The sequence below is a fragment of the Sciurus carolinensis genome, chromosome 3, assembly GCF_902686445.1.
Source record: "Sciurus carolinensis chromosome 3, mSciCar1.2, whole genome shotgun sequence".
NCBI classification, from domain to species: domain Eukaryota; kingdom Metazoa; phylum Chordata; class Mammalia; order Rodentia; family Sciuridae; genus Sciurus; species Sciurus carolinensis.
The window spans coordinates 15,479,932-15,500,295 of record NC_062215.1 but is presented as its reverse complement, the minus strand read 5'-3'; the positions used below and the strand labels follow the sequence as shown (position 1 = coordinate 15,500,295).

Below are 20,364 nucleotides of genomic sequence, written 5' to 3'. Positions count from 1 at the left end.
TTACAGTTGTGTGCCACCATGCCTGACTGAAATATACTTTTTAATAATGACCATTTCTCTTGTACTTCATTTTAGCTTTGAAATCATGGTGGTTTATTTATTTATTTATTTATTTATTTATTTATTGGTACTGGGGGATTGAACCCAGGGATGCTTAACCACTGAGCTACATCCCTAGTCTTTTTTATTTTTCATTTTAATTTTATTTTTGGTACAAGGGATTGAACTCAGGGGTACTCAACCACTAGCCACATCTCCAGCTCTATCTTGTATTTTATTTACACGCAGGGTCTCACTGAGTTGCTTAGCACCTTACTTTTGCTAAGGCTGGCTTTGAACTCATAATCCTCATGTCTGAGCCTCCTGAGCCACTGGCATTACAGGCATGCACCACCGTGCCCAGCACATTTCTTATTTTTGAGACAGGGTCTTGCTAAGTTGCTTGGGGTCTTGCTAAATTGCTGAGGCTGGCTTTGAACTTGTGATGCACCTGCCTTAGCTTCCCTAACTGCTGGGATTACAGACATGTATCACCACCCTTGGCTGAAATCATTTTCATTTTTTATTTTTTTATTTCAAGTTCCAGAAATACTTCTATGTGCTTTAATTGGTCTCCTTAATTTGGAATAGAAAAAGCAGTCATGGAATTCATTTGGAAAAATAAGAGACTCAGAATAGTAAAAGCAATCCTAGCAATAAAAGTGAAGCAGGAGGCATCACAATACTGGACCTCAAATTATACTACAGAGCTGTAGTAACAAAAACAGCATGGTTTTGGCACCAAAACAGACATGAAGCCCAATGGTACAGAGTAGAAGACCCAGAGACAAACCCACATAAATACAGTTAACTGATAGTAGACAAAGGTGCTAAAAACATATGATGGAGAAAACATAGCTTTTTTAACAAATAGTGCTGGGAAAACTGGAAGTCCATATGTAGCAGAATGAAATTTAACCCATCTCTCACCCGGCACAAAACTCAGCTCATTGTGGATCAAAGATCTAGGAATTATACCAGAAATCCTGCACCTGCTAGAAGAAAATGTAGGCCTAATACTCTAACATGTTGGCTCAGGAACTGACTTCCTTAACAAGACTCCTAAAGTGCAAGAAGTAAAACTAAAAAAAAAAAAATCAGTGGGATGGTATCAAATTAAAAAGCTTCTTGACAGCAAAGGAAACATTCAGGCATGAAAAAAGGCCTACAGAATTAGAGAAAATCTTTGCCATCTGCTCCTCAGATAGGGCATTAATATCCAGGATATACAAAGAACTCAAAAAACTTAACATCAGAAAAAAATAACCTAATTGATAAATGGGCAAAGGAACTAAACAGATACTTCTCAAAAGAAGAAATATGAATGTTCAACAAATACATGAAAAAATATTCACTATCTCTAGCTATTAAGAGAAATGCAAATTAAAACTATACTGAAATTTCATCTTAGTACAATCAGAATGCCAGTTATCAAGAATACAGGTAACAATAAATGTTGGCAAGGATGTGGGGAAAAGAGTATATATATTCATATATTGTTTGTGGGACTACAAATCCATGCAGCCACTCTGGAAACAGAGTGGGAGACTCTAAAAAAACTAGGAATGGAACTACCATATGACCCCGTTATCCCACTCCTTGGTATATATCTAAAGGATTTAAAATCAGCATTCTACAGTGATACAGCCACATCAGTGTTTATAGTAACTAAATTCACAATAGCTAAGCTATGGAGCCAACCTAGATGCCCTTCAATAGTTGAATGGATAAAGAAAATGGAGTATATTACACAATGGAATATTACTCAGCCAAGAGAAGAATGACTTTTATGGCATTTGCTGCTAAATTGACGGAACTGGAGACTATCATGCTAAGTGAAAGAAGTCAGTCTAAGAAAGCCAAAGGTCTAATGTTTTTCCTGATATGTGGAAGCTAATCCAAAATAAGGTGGGGGTGGATTAAAGAAAAAGAATAGAAGAAAGATCAATGGAGTAGACAGAGGGAATAAAGGAAAGGAGGAGGAATGGGATAGGGAGACAGTGGAAAGAATCTGATATAACATTTCTGCATACATATATGAATATACCAGAGTGAATCTCACATCATGTACATCCACAAGACACTAATTTAAAAAAATAACTGAGTAAATAGCAGAAAGATCATAGAGTAGAAGGAAGGTAATGGGGAGGGGGCAAGGAAGGGAGAGGGGAAGTCCTGGGTCCTGAATTAGATCAAATTATATTCCATGCTTTTGTAATTCTGTCAAATAAATTCTGTTGCCATGTGTAACTTAATAGGAGCAATTAAAAACAAAATTTTGGAAATAGAATATATGAAACAAAATCCTATACAGTTTAATCAAAACAAATTAAAAATTGAAAGTCCTGGGGAGGTAGGTCAGTTCCCAGGACAAACAAACAAACAAAGAAATAAAAGAATGGTAAGTACTAAGGGCTAGAGAGTCAGGGAAATGGAAAAGATTTGGTCAAAGGGTACAGTGTTTCAGTTAGACAGGAGGAGGAATAAAATGTGAGTATTTGAGGTGGTAGATATGTTAGCTTGGTTTCATCATTCCGCAGTACATATGTGTAGTGTCACTTTATACTCCATAAATACATACAGTTGTAATTTAGAAATGTCCAGTAAGAAACAAAAATAAATTTATTTTTAAGGGTATATATTACTTGGATTTTATAAATTAGTAATTCAGTTTAACTTCTTTTAGAGTTATTTTTTTCCATATCATTCATTCTTTATAACTCTCCTGCTTTTTTTTTTTTATTATTGTACACAAATGGGATACATGTTGTTTCTCTATTTGTACATGGCGTAAAGGCATACCATTTGTGTAATCATAAATTTACATAGGGTAATGTTTGATTCATTCTGTTATTTTTTTCCCTTCCCCCCACCCCTCCCACCCTTCTTTTCCCTCTATACAGTCCTTCCTTCCTCCATTCTTGCCCCCCTCCCTAAACCTAACTCTAAACCTAACACTAACTCTTCCCACCCCACATTATGTGTCCTCATCCACTTATTAGCGATATCATTCTTCCTTTGGTTTTTTGAGATTGACTTATCTCACTTAGCATGATATTCTCCGGTTTCATCCATTTGCCTGCAAATGCCATAATTTTATCATTCTTTATGGCAGAGTAATATTCCATTGTATATATATACCACATTTTCTTTATCCATTCATCAATTGAAGGACATCTAGGTTGGTTCCACAATCTGGCTATGGTGAACTGAGTAGCTATGAACATTGATGTGGCTGTATCTCTGTAATATGCTGATTTTAAATCCTTTGGGTATAGGCCAAGGAGTGGGATAGCTGGGTCAAATGGTGGTTCCATTCCAAGTTTTCTAAGGAGTCTCCATACTGCTTTCCAGAGTGGCTGCACTAATTTGCAACCCCACCAGCAATGTATGAGTGTACCTTTCTCCTCACATCCTCGCCAACACCTGTTGTTGCTTGTATTCTTGATAATCGCCATTCTACTTGGGGTGAGATGGAATCTTAGGGTGGTTTTGATTTGCATTTCTCTTATTACTAGAGATGTTGAACATTTTTCCATATGTTTGTTGATTGCTTGTATATCTTCTTCTGTGAAGTGTCTATTCATTTCCTTAGCCCATTTGTCGATTGGATTATTTGCATTCTTGGTGTAGAGTTTTTTGAGTTCTTTATAGATTCTGGAGATTAGCGCTCTATCTGAAGTATGATTAGCAAAGATTTTCTCCCACTCTGTAGGCTCTTTCTTCGCATTGCTGATAGTTTCCTTTGCTGAGAGAAAGCTTTTTAGTTTGAATCTATCTCAGTTATTGATTTTTGCTTTTATTTCTTGTGCTATGGGAGTCCTGTTGAGGAAGTCTGGTCCTAAGCCGACATGTTGAAGATCTGGACCTACTTTTTCTTCTATAAGATGCAAGGTCTCTGGTTTGATTCCGAGGTCCTTAATCCATTTTGAGTTTAGTTTCGTGCATGGTGAGAGATATGGGTTTAGTTTCATTCTGTTGCATATGGATGTCCAATTCTCCCAGCACCATTTGTTGAAGAGGCTATCTTTTCTCCATTGCATATTTTTGGCCCCTTTGTCTAGTATGAGAAAATTGTATTTATTTGGGTTTGTATCTGTGTCCTCTATTCTGTACCATTGATCCACCTTTCTATTTTGGTACCAATACCATGCCGTTTTTGTTACTATTGCTTTGTAGTAGAGTTGAAGATCTGGTATTGCGATACCCCCTGCTTCACTCTTTCTGCCAAGGATTGCTTTAGCTATTCTGGGTTTTTTATTCTTCCAGATGAATTTCATAATTGCTTGCTCTATTTCTGTAAGATACATCATTGGGATTTTAATTGGAATTGCTTTAAATCTGTATAGCACTTTTGGTAGTATGGCCATTTTGACAATATTAATTCTTCCTATCCAAGAACATGGGAGATCTTTCCATCTTCTAAGGTTTTCTTTAATTTCTTTCTTTAGTGTTCTGTAGTTCTCATTGTGGAGGTCTTTCACCTCTTTTGTGAGATTGATTCCCAAGTATTTTATTTTTTTCGAAGCTATTGTGAATGGGGTAGTTTTCCTAATTTCTCTTTCTGAAGATTCATCGCTTATGTATAGAAATGCCTTAGATTTATGTGCATTGATCTTATATCCCGCTACTTTACTGAATTCACTTATGAGATCTAACAGTTTTCTGGTGGAATTTCCTGGTTCTTCTAAGTATACAATCATATCATCAGCAAATAGGGATAGTTTGAATTCTTCTTTTCCTATTCGTATCCCTTTAATTTCTTTGGTCTGTCTAATTGCTCTGGCTAGAGTTTCAAGGACGATATTGAATAGAAGTGGTGAAAGAGGGCATCCCTGCCTTGTTCCAGTTTTTAGAGGGAATGCTTTCAGTTTTTCACCATTTAGAATAATATTAGCCATGGGCTTAGTGTAGATGGCCTTTACAATGTTAAGGAATGTTCCCACTATCCCTATTTTTTCTAGTGTTTTGAGCATGAAGGGATGCTGTATTTTATCAAATGCTTTTTCTGCATCTATCGAAATAATCATGTGATTCTTGACTTTAAGTCTATTGATATGGTGAATTACATTTATTGATTTCCAGATGTTGAACCAACCTTGCATCCCTGGGATGAAACCCACTTGATCATGGTGCACTATCTTTTTAATATGTTTTTGTATGCGATTTGCTAAAATTTTGTTGAGAATTTTTGCGTCGATGTTCATTAAGGATATTGGTCTGAAATTTTCTTTCCTCGATGTGTCTCTGTCTGGTTTAGGTATCAGGGTAATATTGGCTTCATAGAATGAGCTTGGGAGGGTTCCCTCCTCTTCTATTTTATGGAATACTTTGAGGAGTATTGGAATGAGTTCTTCTTTAAAAGTTTTGTAGAACTCGGCTGAGAACCCATCTGGTCCTGGACTTTTCTTTGTTGGTAGGCTTTTGATGACTTCTTCTATTTCATTACTTGAAATTGGTCTATTTAAATTGTGTATGTCCTCCTCGTTCAGTTTAGGCAATTCATATGTCTCTAGAAACCTGTTGATGTCTTCGAAATTTTCTATTTTGTTGGAGTATAGATTTTCAAAATAGCTTCTAATTATGTTTTGTATTTCAGTCGTGTCTGTTGTGATATTTCCTTGTTCATTCCAAATTTTAGTGATTTGGGTTTTCTCTCGTCTTCTCTTTGTTAGTGTGGCTAAAGGTTTATCAATTTTGTTTATTTTTTCGAAGAACCAACTATTTATTTTGTCAATTTTTGTATTGTTTCTTTTGTTTCAATTTCGTTGATTTCAGCTCTGAGTTTGACTATTTTCTGTCTTCTACTACTTTTGGTGTTGGTCTGTTCTTCTTTTTCTAGGGCTTTGAGCTGTAGTGTTAGGTCGTTTATTTTTTGAGTTTTCCTTCTTTTATTAAATGCGCTCCATGAAATAAATCTTCCTCTAAGTACTGCTTTCATAGTGTCCCAGAGATTTTGATATGATGTTTCTTTGTTCTCGTTTACCTCTAAGAATTTTTTAATTTCCTTCCTAATATCTTCTGTTATCCATTCATCATATAATAGCATATTGTTTAATCTCCAGGTGTTGGAGTAGTTTCTGTTTTTTACTCTTTCATTTATTTCTAACTTCAATCCATTATGATCTGATAGAATACAAGGTAGTGTCTCTATCTTCTTGTATTTGCTGACATTAGCTTTGTGGCATAATATATGGTCTGTTTTAGAGAAGGATCCATGTGCTGCTGAGAAGAAAGTGTATTCGCTCTTGGTTGGATGGTATATTCTATAAATGTCTGTTAAGTCTAAATTATTGATTGTGTTATTGAGATCTGTGGTTTCTTTGTTTAATTTTTGTTTGGAAGATCTGTCCAGTGGTGAGAGAGGCGTGTTAAAATCACCTAGTATTATTGTGTTATGGTCTATTTGGTTTCTAAAATTGAGAAGGATTTGTTTAACATACATGGATGAGCCACTGTTTGGGGCATAGATGTTTATGATTGTTATATCTTGCTGATTTATGCTTCCCTTAAGCAGTATGAAATGTCCTTCCTTATCCCTTCTGACTGACATTGCTTGAAGTCCACATTATCTGAAATGAGGATGGATACTCCAGCTGTTTTGCTGAGTCCATGTGCATGGTATGTTTTTCCCCATCCTTTCACCTTTAGTCTATGGGTATCTCTTTCTATGAGGTGAGTCTCTTGTAGGCAACATATTGTTGGATCTTTCTTTTTAATCCAATCCGCCAGTCTATGTCTTTTGATTGATGAATTCAGGCCATTAACATTCAGGGTTATTATTGAGATATGATTTGTATTCCTGGTCATTTGGTTCATATTTAAAATTTTATTTATTTATTTATTTATTTTTTCACACATCTTGGTTCCTCCTTTATTTGACAGTTCCTTTAGGATAATTCCTCCCTTTGCTGATTTGCTTCTTTTTTTTTTATTTCTTCCTCATGAAATATTTTGCCGAGAATGTTCTGTAATGCTGGCTTTCTTTTTGTAAATTCTTTTAGCTTTTGTTTATCATGGAAAGATTTTATTTCATCATCAAATTTGAAGGTAAGCTTTGCTGGGTATAAGATTCTTGGTTGGCATCCATTTTCTTTCAGAGCTTGAAAAATGTTGTTCCAGGCCCTTCTAGCTTTTAGGGTCTGGATTGAAAAATCTGCTGATATCCATATTGGTTTCCCCCTGAATGTAATTTGGTTGTTTTCTCTCACAGCCTTTAAAACTCTCCTGCTTTTGAGTGTCTGCTTCCCTGTCCAGTGGTAAGCATAGTTATCTTTTGGTGCTATCCTTTCAGATCTGATCTTTCTCTACAAAGTTTTTTTTTTTTTTTTTATGGGAAAATGTCAATTTCTTATTTTATTAATGTAAACATTTGATACCAAAGAGATTAAGGTAATTTTATGAATTCAGAGTTGTTTTAAGTACATGAAATTTCCATTTGACTATAGTTTTATAACACTAGTTCAAATACATTTCTCTACAACTATTCTTTCAAAGCTTCTTTGGGATTAACTGAGTCATCCCTAACATGGACGCGGCTTTACCACTGATCCTGAAGTTAAAACAAATAAAATTCCAAATATTAATAAGCTACCAAACGGTCCTCAGATAAACAGGGGTGTTAATCTCCAAGATATACTGTTGAAATGTTTCTTCTGATTCAGCAGTTCTAAGTCAGAATCTTCAAAAAACAAGGGCAGAACAAAAGCACAAAGACACTTATGCAGCTTAAACCTCCCACAGTCCTAAACCAAAGAGAAGCAAGGCAAAGCAACTTTCTTGCAAACTAAAAGGATCTCCAGTATTTGCATCTAAATGAGCTTTCAGAGATAGATACCTGAAACCTAACATCAGTATATTTACCATCTTGGCTGTGACTGCATTAATTATGTCTAAATAGTTTAATACCCATCCAGGTCCAAAGGTGAAAGAACACATAGACTGGTATGGTTATCAGCAAGAGCAGACTATAAAAGCAAAGGCTAGCAGTACTGGTGCAGCCCTGTGGGAAGTTTTCTTCCACAGAGGCAGAGTAGAACAATCCCGCTAAAGAGATCAGTGGGATCAGAACAGTCAACGTAGGCAGAGACAGAAACATTCTTCTTCCCCACTTATTACACCTTTAAAAGCCACCTTGCTTTTAAAACGTATATAGTAGTAAGAAAAATAAATTGCTGATTTTTTAAAATTATGAGCTAGTGCTGCTCTGTTTCTTCTTGTTTCTTATTTTGATGTGTTGTCCTAGCTGCTTGTGGTATCATATTAGGAATTCCATCAATGATTGGATAGGCTATTCCCAACTCTTCATTAATCAATTCGTTTGTTGAGGCTTCATATCTGAGCGGTTTCTTGGAGAGCGGACCCACTAGGAGCTCCAGCAGCGCCTGGTCGAAAGTGCGGGACCGCTCTTTCGCCCTCTTGCTCTGAACTGCCAAGGACAGTGACCGCATCGTGCGGTGGCACCTACGAGCGATCGCTGACAGCGGCGCTCGTGTCCTCCGCAGCGTCCAGGTGAGCCTGCAGCGTGCCCTGTTCAGCATGATCCACAGCTGGCAAACGCAGGGCCTACGCCTTCCGCTAGCGCGGTAGCTCTCCCTTCCCTCAGCACCCCTTTCCTCACACACAGTCGGCTACGCCCCGCCCCTGGTGCTGCGAGGAATCTAAAGTTTTTTTTAAAAATATTTTTTAGATGTTGATAGACCTTTATTTTATTCATTTATTTATATGTGGTGCTGAGGATGGAACCCAGTACCTCACACATGCTAGGCAAGTGCTCTACTACTGAGCTGCAGCCCCAGCCCTCTGTGAAGCTTTATAAATGTACACATAAATACGTATTTTTGTCTATATACATAAATGGATCACACTATATATTTTCCATATTTTGTTATTTTCCCCACATACTATGTTTTAGAATCTTTTTCCATGACATATATTACATTATTTTATTAAACTGAGACAATGCTTGTAGTACATATTGTTGTACTTATTTTTGGGTATACATATGTTTTTTTCCTAAGATAACTTTCTAGAAGTGAAACATCTGGGTCAAAGAGTATCTGCATTTAGAACCTGGAAAAGCTGTTGCTGCTATTGATGCATAATATATGGCTATTATTTTTCCTTTTTATATATATATGAATATACATATATATATAAAATTTGAGTTTTTGGAAACTTTAGTTGTGTTGTCAATATTGGAAAAAGTATTCCAGTGTACTGTGTTGAGATGGCATTGTACAGATATTAACAGCCATGTTGGTTTAGAAATGTTAAACTTAATTTTTTTTTCATTTGTACAGGGGTAATGTACTTGTTAAATATGTAAGGTCTTATGTACATGGGTTTGATGACAGAAACTAATAAAATATTCTCAATCATGAAATAAAATAATATCTGCATTTACAATTTTGGTAGATATTGTCAAATTGCACCTCTTCAAAGAATACCTATTCCAATATACATGGCCACCAATTGTATAAGAGGTCCTATTCCTCTTTCATTCTTGTTTATAGTAGAAACTATAGGTTTAAATTTTATCAACCTATTGAATCAAAAATAATTTTACTTTTCCTGAGTTTCCTTTGTGTATGGGGTCATTTGTATTTTCTGTGAATTTTATATTTAGATGCTTTACCTCTGTTTTTATATTGTTGGTTTTTATTGACTTGTAGGAGCTCTTTATATAAATAGAATAATTATAAAGTATTACTTAAAGGCATTTTCTCTTGATCTTTTATTTATTTGTTTAATTTTGAGCATGGTATCTTTTCTATTATAAATTTTTTCATTTTTAAATATTTAAATTAATAATTTTTTCCTTCAGAGTTTCTGGAATTTGAATCATACTTTAGGAAGCCCTTCCACTCTAGATTTTATAATAGTTCATATTTTATTCTAATACTTATATAATGTTCTTTAATTTTAAGGTGAATTTTGTGAACGGTCAATTTTTAGTGATGCTTCATTTTATTTTATTTTATTTTATTTTTCTATGACACTAATATGTACAATTAGTTGTCAATTAAATTAAAGGTTTTTCTAATTCATTGTACACAACTGGGTTACAACTTTTAATTTCTCTGGTTGTACACGATGTAGAGTCACACCATTTGTGTAATCATACATGTACATTGGATAATGATGCTTGTCTCATTCTATCATCTTTCCTTTCCCCAGCCCCCCACCCCTCATTTCCCTCTACACAATTCATCCTTCCTCAGTTCTTCCCTTGACCCCTGCCCCATTATGTATCAGCATCCACTTATCAGAGAAAACATTCAGCCTTTGGTTTTTTGGGGATTGGTTTCTATCACTTAGCATGATATTTTCCAACTCTGTCCATTTACCTGCAAATGCCATAATTTTATTCTTCTGTATGACTGAGTGCTATTACATTGTGTACATATACCACAGTTTCTTTATCCATTTGTTGAAGGGCATCTAAGTTGGTTCCACAATCTAGCTATGGTGAAGCTGCCATAAACATTGATGTGACTGCGTCACTGTAGTATGCTGATTTTAAGTCCTTTGAGTATAGGCCAGGGAGTGGGATAGCTGGGTCAAATGGTAGTTCCATTCCAAGTTTTCTAAGGAATCTCCATACTGCTTTCCAGAGTGGTTGCACCAATTTGCAACCCCACCAGCAATGTATGAGTGTACCTTTTCCCCCACATCCTCACCAAGACCTATTGTTGCTTATATTCTTGATAATAGCCATTCTAATTGGGGTGAGATGAAATCTTAGGGTAGTTTTGATTTGCATTTCTATTATTATTAGAGATGTTGAGCATTTTTCCATATATCTGTTGATTGCTTATAAATCTTCTTCTGTGAAGTGTCTGCTCAGCAACTGCTTAGCCCATTATTGGTTGGGTTATTTGTATTCTTACTATAAAGTTTTTCTAGTGTTTTGAGCATGAAGGGGTGCTGTATTTTAGCAAATGCTTTTTCTTCATCTATTGAAATGATAATATAATTCTTAACTTTATTGATGTGATGACCTAATGTATTGATTTCCCGATGTTGAGCCAACCTTGCATCCCTGGGATGAACCCCACTTGTTCATGGTGCACTATCTTTTCAGTAAGTTTTTGTATGCAGTTTGCCAGAATTTTGTTAAAAAATTTTGCATCTCTGTTCATCAGGGATATTGGTATGAAGTTTTCTTTCCTTGATGTGTCTTTGTCTGCTTTTGGTATCAGGGTGATATTAGCTTCATAGAATGAGTTCGGAAGGGTTCCCTCCTTTTCTATTTCATGGAATGCTTTGAGGAGTATTGGAATTAGTACTTCTTTGAAGGTCTTGTAGAACTCAACTGAGAATTCGTCTGGTCCCAGGCTTTTCTTGGTTGTTAGGCTTTTGATGGCTTCTTCTATTTCATTGCTTGAAATTGATCTGTTTAAATTGTGTATGTCCTCCTGATTTAGTTTGGGTGGATCATATGTCTCCAGAAATTTGTTGATGTCTTCAAGATTTTCTATTTTGTTGGAGTATAGATTTTCAAAGTAACTTCTAATTATATCTTATATTTCAATGGTGTCTGTCGTGATTTCCTTTTTCATCTCAAATTTTAGTAAAATTGAGTTTTCTCTGCCCTTCTCTTCATTAGTGTGGCTAAGGGTTTATCTATTTTGTTTAGTTTTTCAAAGAACCAACTTTTTGTTTTTCAATTAATTCAGTTTCTTTTGTTTCAATTTCATTGATTTCAACTCTGATTTTAATTATTTCCTGTCTTCTACTTTTGTTGTTGATTTGTTCTTCTTTTTCTTTTCTTCTTTTTTTTTTTTGGTGGAAAGCCATCATTTTAATGAAAACCTCTTCACCTATGCAGAGTGCAACCCCTTCCCCAAGATGACTTCTTTCCTGTTGAAAGTCACTACTTTACATGCTCCAAACCAATTTCCAAACCCCAGCTGTAACTGTCTTTCATGTTCACCAACTTCAGTATTCAAACTCCAGAGGATAGAGCACTGCGTGGAGGGAGGGTAAAGAGCTGATAGAGAAAAAGTGATGATGACATAGTCCATGCTTCATTCTTGGGTTTCTTCTCAGGCCAATTCAGAACCTCCAAAATAAAGTCAAGTAACACCACAGGCTTGCACATGCATCATCAGCTGTTTAGAAAGTGTGGCTAGATCTCTGAGGTGGGCCAGGTGTCCTCCGCACCTGAGGAAGGGTACAGCCAGCTTTTTTTCCAACAGTGATAAATAACCCTGCAGGATGAGCTGTACAGAGCTGGCCAGTAAGTCACCTACTGCTATCGCTGTGGGGCCAAGCCTGCCTTGTAGCCCTCCATCTTCATGTCATTGAGCCCTAGCTCCTCATTTTGGTCAAAGGTGCACTTGTAACGCTCCACCTTCATCTCCGGATCTTCTTCAGGTGCATAGACATTCTGCAAGTAACTGTTGCCTGCTGGATTATTCATAATAAAGTGGGCCTTCATGTTACTCTCGATGATCTGGTCCAACTTTTGGCTGAACTCCTGCAGTTTCTCTGACTGACCAGGATTGGAACTGTCACCCAGTGTGAAAGGGTTCTTGGTTACCAGTTTCCGGATGTCTTTCAGGAACCCCTCCAGGGTGGTGAAATTGCCCCCCAGGACAACCATTCCCAGTTCAAATTCCAGCTTTGGGATTTCCACACTACATGTCTCGGACTTGAGAAGGTCTCTGGTCATGTCTGAGGGATCTGTGATGTGGAGTGTGATTTTGGTTCCCAAGGATTCTACCTCTCCTCCAGATTTCACCTCATTAGTTCCATGTCTGCAGTTCTCACAGTTGGTGGCCATGATAATAACTTCCTTAAAGTGGGGGATTTGTACTAGCTTTATGTTGGTCTGAGCAGGGGCATTGCATTCTGGGCAGTTTGTGTTGAACTGAAGTACTTCATTTCTGAGATCTTCCTCTTCTGGCTTCTCTTCTGGTGCTTCTGTTTGGAGCCCCAGCATCTCTTCCTGCTGCAGGGTCTGGCTGTAATGTGTGATCACTAGGGCATCATCTTTCCAGGGAGCATGGGGATTTTCTACAAAACTGTTCCCGATGGATCATCAATCATTAAAGTGAAAGGGTTGGCCATTTTCTTTAGCTCCTCAGTTTGACAATGAACTCATCAATTCTTTCAGCTATGGCTTCTTCATTTGCCCTTCCTGTGGGTTGGTCCTGCTCCAGGCCAGGGATAGCATGGTTGATCAATCCTTCAACAGTGGTCAGAGTTCCCTTCTGGCTGAAAGCTGGAATTTCAAAATCCAGCTCAGGTATCCTGGTGGTAGCAGAGTCAGTCTTCACCACTTCTCTGTTCTTGTCCTCCAGACCCCTAATGCTCAAAGAATAGCGCACTCCCTGGTCTTGGATCCTGCCTGCCGACTGTATCTCCGTGTTGCTCCAGCCACACAGTTCACAGGAAAAGGAGCTCAGGATTATTTCTCTGAAGAAGGGGATCTTCGTGAGCAAAAGTCGCGTCATGCTATTGCAATAACAGTTCATGCACAGCGACTCGATCTCGGTGGGCTGCTGCTCCTCATCCTCCGTGCTGGCTAATGGGCTGAAACAAGTGCCCTGCGGAGGGTGGCCGGGCCGGGGCGGGAGTGAGGGCGGCGGCAGCCCCTGGGGGCCCGGGCTCTACAGCCCCGCTGGCCGACATCTCCTACACTTGGCGCTTCTGTTGCTTGTTCTTTTTCTAGGGCTTTGAGGTGTAATGTTAGGTCATTTAGTTGTTGACTTATTCTTTTCTTGAATGTACTCCATGCAGTGAATTTTCCTCTTAGTACTGCTTTCATAGTGTCCCAGAGATTTCGATATGTTGTATCAGTGTTCTCTTTTGTCTGTAAGAATTTTTTTTTTTTATGTCCTCCCTGATGTTTTCTGCTATCCATGCATCATTCGATAGCCTATTATTTGGTCTCCAGGTGCTGGAGTAGTTTCTGTTATTTATTTATCATTGATTTCTAATTTCATTCCATTATGATCTGATAGAATATAAGGTAGTATCTCTCTTTTTTGTATTTGCTAAGAGTTGCTTTGTGCCATAACATAGGGTCTATTTTAGAGAAGGATCCATGTGCTGCTGAGAAGAAAGTGTATTCGCTCATTGATGGATGGAATATTCTATATATGTCTGTTAAGTCTAAATTATTGATTATGTTAATGAGTTCTATGGTTTCTTTGTTCAGTTTTTGTTTGTAAGATCTATCCAGTGGTGAGGGAGGTGTGTTAAAGTCACTCAGTATTATTGTATTATGGTCAGTTTGATTACTGAAATCAAGAAGGGTTTGTTTGACATATATCAATGCTCTATCCTTTGGGGCATAAATATTTATGATTGTTATGTCTTGTTGATTTATGGTTCCCTTAAGCAGTATGAAATGTCCTTCCATATCCTTTCTAACTTTTGCATGAAGTTCACTTTATCTGATATGAGGATGGAAACCCCTGCATTTTTACTGAGTCCGTATGCATGGTAAGTTTTTTCCCATCCTTTTACCGCAAGTCTGTGGTTGTCTTTTTCTGTGAGATTTGTTTCTTTCAGGTAGCGTACTGTTGGGTCATTTTTTAAAATCCAATCTGCCTGTCTATGTCTTTTGACTGATGAGTTTTGACCATTAACATTCAGGGTTATTATTGATATATGATTTGTATTCCCAGTCATTTTGGCCTATTTTTGGTTTTTAACTTGGGTTGGTTTCTCCTTTGATTGGCTTTTCCTTTAGGGTAGTTTGTCCCTTTGCAGACCGATATTGTTGTTTTTCATTTATTCCTCCTGGAATATTTTGCTGAGAATGTTCTATAGCACAGACTTTCTAATTGTGAATTATTTTAACTTTTGTTTATCATGGAAAGGATTTTATTTCATCATCAAATCTGAAGGTTAGTTTTGCTGGGTAGAAGATTCTTGGTTTTCATCCATGTTCTTTCAGAGCTTGAAATATGTTGTTCCAGTTCCTTCTAGCTTTTAGGATCTGTACTGATAAATCACCTGATACCCATATTGGATATGTAATCTGATATTTTCCTCTCATGGCCTTTAAAATTCTACATTTTGTATGTTGGGCATTTTCATTATAATGTGCCTTGGTGTGGATGTGTGTAATTTTGTATATTTGCTGCCCTGTAAACCTCTTATATTTGATTTTTTATTCCATTTGTCAGGTTTGGGAAATTTTCTGATATTATTTCATGGACTAGATTGTTCATTACTTTGGTTTATAGCTCTGTGCCTTCCTCAATCCCAGTAATTTTAAATGTTTTCTTTTTGTTATCCCATAATTCCTTGAGGTTCTGTTCATGATTTCTTACCATCTTCTTTGTGTGGTCAACTTTATTTTCAAGATTATATATTTTGTCTTCATTGTCTGAGATTCTGGCTCCCAAGTGATCTAGTGTGTTGGTGATGCTTTCTATTGAGTTTTTTATTTGGTTTATTGTTTCCTTCATTTCAGGGATTTCTGTTTGCTTGTTTTTTTCAGAACCTCTGTCTCTTTATTGAAATGATCTTTTGCTTCCTGCATTTGTTCTTTCTGCATTTGCTCTTTTAACTGTTTATTGTAAAGTGATCATTCATTGCCTGCATTTGCTCTCTTGTATCATCCTTTACTTCATGGATCATTTTAATTATATACATTCTGATCTCTTTTTCTGACATTTCTTCTGTGCTGTCAATGGATTCTATTAATATAGCATCTTGGTTTGTTTGGGACACTCCCCACCCCGCCCCTTTTTTAATGTTCATGTATCTTCCCCTCTAGCAGTGGGGATCTGAGGTATTACAGTTTTCCCCCCTATCAGTTTATAGTGTTCCTGCAGGTTTCCAATTTCTCACCTTTAAGGGAGAGATCAATATTAGCAGCATACAATACAAACAATATATAGCCTTAAACCAAATAGCCCCTATTAAGTCATTAACATTAACGTAACAAACAGAGATGATGAGTTCAATTATTATCTGCAGCATAAACTGTAGGTCTGCAATAAGGTCTACAGCTTCTAATGGTGGACGAAAAGGATGGGGAGGGGTGTAGGATGTAATGTTAATGAGATTAGAAGTGACTATATAGAGGTACTAGGTCGTAAGAAGAGTGAAAACGGAATCAAAATAAGTTGGTTGTTAGCATTAGAAAAGGGAGAAAGAGACTGAGGAAACAGATAAATAAGAGGAAAATAGAGTGAGAAAAATTTTTAAAAATCTACAACAAAACTTTAATATTCTCTTCAAACCTCCTAGTCTTCAGTAGCCTAATGCATGAAAGGTACTTGATAATGAACTTTCAAGTCTCTGGCAGGTGTCCCAGGATGGGAGCTGCCCCAACTAAAGATGGCGGCATCCCAGTAGGGGATAATCCATGATGGCCACAGAGGTGTCCTCCTGAGTTGGTAGATGGGGAACTGCAGCGCTGTCGCTGAGTTTGGGGGCGATGCCTTGGCGCTGGAGTTCCGCGGGATACTTCATTTTAATCCCCTCGATAGACTTCCATAAACGACGTTTTTCCAGAAGAACATCTAGAATTGTTTATGTCACAAATGCATATGAAAATTACTAGGTAAATTGGTAGAGAAAACAAGATTTTAATAGATCTTGGAAGACTCAAGGAGAAAGAAAAGGGGGATATTAAAGAATAGGACCATTATTTTCCGTCTAATTTCTAATATCTTTCTCAAACTTATATAGTTCATTCTATAGCATATTGTGGTATGAGTATCCTGTAAATATTAGTGAATAAACATGTAAGTTGTACTAACGTATTTTTTTCACTCTACCTCCTCAAGGACACCTTTCATGATTAAAGTTATTTATTCTTTGATCATCTACTTGCAGGATTTTTTATGTTAATGAATATAATACCTATTTTTAATAATTGGATTTTGTGTTAGTTGAAATCCCTCCATTTCATTGCTTTAGTGATAATTTAACACTACAGATAAATAATTTAACACATTCTGTAAATGAGAACTTTGGTGGAATACTTCTCTTATTGATCTGGTTGTTGGATTCTTTTTGTAAGTCTTTTTACATACTCAGGATTTTGTTCAGCCCAAGTATATTGGCTTAATCATAGGATTTTTATTTTTCTTCAGGTAACAGGAAATCTGGTTATAGGTAGTCCAGAGTTTATAGCGGTTCTACAATGACATCAGGGATATGGGCTCTGCTATCCTTAAGGGGACTTTTACCATATAATTTCAAAATGTCTGTTACCTTGCCAGATATTTTACCTGTTTATCAGCAAAGTAATAGTTTTCATTAAAACTTTTCCCACCAGACTTATGCTTTCATCACATTGGTTATAACTGGGTCGTGTGGCAATGATAGGATGTAAAAGACTGGAAAGTTGATAATTTTAGGCATATTAGTACCTCTTCTAAAATTAGTATTCTGTTAATAAGGAAGAGAGTGGGAATTTGGGATAGATAGCTGGCAGTTGATAGGTGGTAGGCAATCATACATCTCTGATCCTTAAAGTAGTCTGGCAGATTAGATGTTACGTTCATTGAAGAGAAGGATCAGAAGGGCTAAGAAATCATACAGTCAGACAGCTAGTTATTGGTAGAAGCAGGGATATGAAGAGAAGTTAATCTATGTCCAAAGCCCTTACTCTTTTCATTTTGTTACACTTTCTCTTTATTTTGTACTTTTAGTAGCCTGGTTTAAGTAAATATTTTACATAAATAATATTCAAAATATTTAAATTAAATGTGATGCTCTTTTAGACTAGTTTATTAGTGTTTAAAAGTAAGCCTCTACTAACTATGTCTTTTTGATACACTTACGGTATTTTTGCTTAGAGTAGTATTTTTTTCTTGCAAAATAAGAAATATTTGGGAAGCCAGATTACTCTGTTTACAGGATGTGTTAGACTGGACCTACTTTCTTATTCTAATTACTTTTCTTCAGCACTTAAGCTTTACTCAAACTATAGTGAGGTTTTCTCCATTTGTGTGTTGGAAGTAGTAGTGGTATTCAGGTAAGAATGATTTATGAAGTTGAAGTTTAAATGTAGTGATGTACTGTGAGATTATGTATTAGGCATAGCAACAGTTGCTTTGTTTGTAGCCAAAAACAGGCAAATCAGGAATTTGAAAGAAAATAAGGAAGGGGGAAAATTCAGTGGTATACAATTAGGGCTACAGATATAGGGAAAAATAATAAAGTGATTCTAACTGAATATGATTTACAAAACTAACACTTAACTACAGCTTTGAAATTTCTTTTAGAAAACAAAACTTGCACCAGCTCCAGTTATTCAGCATGCCTAGGGACTAAACATTAGAGGTAGAAGGAAGCACGATTAGTGTTGTGCTTTCCTTCAAGATTTTTGAGTGAACTTCTGTTGAACTTCATTTCCAGGATTGTATGAGAAATTATTTTTTTTATGCAAGCACATATAATAGACACTTACATGTTTGTTTACCCAAATCTGTAAGTAATCTCTCCCTCTTGTAAACTCCTATTACATTTTGTATTTCTCTTATGATATCAAGCCATTTCTATTGTGAATTATATTTGGGTTCACTTCTTTTATTACCAGAGTATATGTTCTTTTTAGGCAGGAACTGCTTATTAACCTTTAAAAAATTCCTGTAGTACCTGCCTAAGGCTTTCTACTTAGGTTATTCTTAATGAACACCAAATTAATAGAAGAGCATAAGATGTTTTATTTATTTATAAGTAAATATTAGAAAAAGATTTGAAGCAGTATTGCCATCTGTATGTCATGTATCTTAGAAGTAGAAAAGTATTGCTAACCCTAAAAGTGTAATTCATAAAGAATTTTAGCTGATATGTCATTAAAATACATTTTTTGCTGTGTTTGTGTGTATTTTTTTTTTTTTAATTGTTATTTATAAGGATTCCTAGTGCCTGGACTTACTCCTCTAAAATGAAGGTTTAATTTTAACTTCAGAGGAGGCATTCCGAACCTGTTCTTTACATTGCTTGAAGAAATCATGGGAAAGCAAACGGTGCAGGAAGTACTTGTGGTAGTTCTGTAAATTCTCTTTTCATCTGACCTTTTATTGAACTGGTGATAAAAGAGCAGTGTAATGTTAAAATATTTCATTAGTTGAATCTAAAATTTTAGGTTAAGAATTTACATTTTTAAGCTTTTAATGTGATTTTTGGATGTTTTTAGTTTATGTGTCAATGGATATGCACTAAACATTTTAAGTTGGTGGGATAGCTCTTTGAGGAGGGAGTCAGCTTGAAAGGCAAAGATTTGTTAAGAGAGAATTCAATCTCCGTTCTCTCAGATATTCTCTGTTTTGTGGGAATTCATAGAAAATTTATAGTACCATAATAAATAATTAAAAATTTATATTGACTTCAATAGTGAATAAATACTTTGGGGGTAACAAAAATTTTCAGAACTAGACAGACATTGTGAATAGAGTGTGTGTCACACTATATTTTTTAATTTAAATAAAAAGTTTATTCAAATATAAATACTTAAAATGAATTTTTTTAAAATTACAAAAGTGAAGTATATATTTAATTAAAAGTTCATCTTTATCTCCTTTTCAGTCCTGCATTTGCCTGTGGGAACCATGTAAAGGTTTGTATACTCTCCCAAGTTTTACTCCACAGTTCTAAATACATACAGATCAATAAACACAGTCTTATTATTATAATAATAAGACCATGCTGTGCATATTGCTCTGTGACTTGTTTCTTTCACTTAAGGATAAAACTTGGAGAGTTTTTCCTCTTAGAAAAAAATAGATGTACTATGTATTTTTAAATCATGCATTGTATTCTATAGTTTATAGTATCTCGTGTGCCAAAAATTACTTCTCTACTAATGGACTCTCATTTTTTCCTCCCTCTCTTCTTTCTCTACTTCTTTCCCCATTTCCTTCCTTCTTTCTTCCCCTAATAATTAATAAACTTTAGAGCAATTTAAGGTTCACTGCATACTCTAGAGGGAAGTACAAAGATTTCCCATATATCCCCTGCCTATACATGTGCAGTCTCCCCACTATCAATATCCTGCACTAGACTGGTACATTTGTTAAAATAGATGAACCTACATACACATCATTATTACTCAAAGTCCATAGTTTACACTAGGTTCTGCTCCTGGCATTGTACTTTCTGTGGACTTTGACAAATGTATAATGACTTGTATAATGACTCTGTATCTTACAGAGTTTAATGCCCTTCAAGTCCTCAGTGCTCTGGCTAGGCCTTGGCAACCATTTATCCTCTTACTGTCTCCCTAGTTTGCCTTTTCTAGAATGTCTTATAGTCAGAACCATAAGATAATAGGCTATGTAGCCTTTTCAGATTGGCTTCTTTCAGTTAGTATCTTAGTCTGATTGGGTGGCTATAATAAAA

General features: G+C 36.1%; 4 protein-coding genes across 4 annotated transcripts in view; 1 reads left to right on the top strand and 3 right to left on the bottom strand.

Annotated features, from left to right (window-relative positions):
* Tanc2 (tetratricopeptide repeat, ankyrin repeat and coiled-coil containing 2) overlaps positions 1-20,364 on the top strand; it is a 476,564-nt gene that overhangs the window by 31,691 nt on the left and 424,509 nt on the right.
* On the bottom strand, positions 7,922-8,137 carry LOC124978898 (phosphatidylinositol N-acetylglucosaminyltransferase subunit Y-like). The gene has a single exon (XM_047542810.1). The coding sequence runs from the start codon at positions 8,135-8,137 to the stop codon at positions 7,922-7,924; it is 216 nt and encodes a 71-aa protein (XP_047398766.1).
* Positions 8,235-8,579, bottom strand: LOC124978896 (protein preY, mitochondrial-like). The gene has a single exon (XM_047542808.1). It carries the CDS (start codon positions 8,577-8,579, stop codon positions 8,235-8,237), a length of 345 nt encoding a protein of 114 aa, XP_047398764.1.
* Positions 12,299-13,680, bottom strand: LOC124978895 (zinc finger protein ZPR1-like). The gene is given in 4 exon segments (XM_047542806.1): positions 12,299-13,080; positions 13,083-13,130; positions 13,133-13,574; positions 13,576-13,680. Coding segments are annotated over 4 exon segments (1,377 nt in total).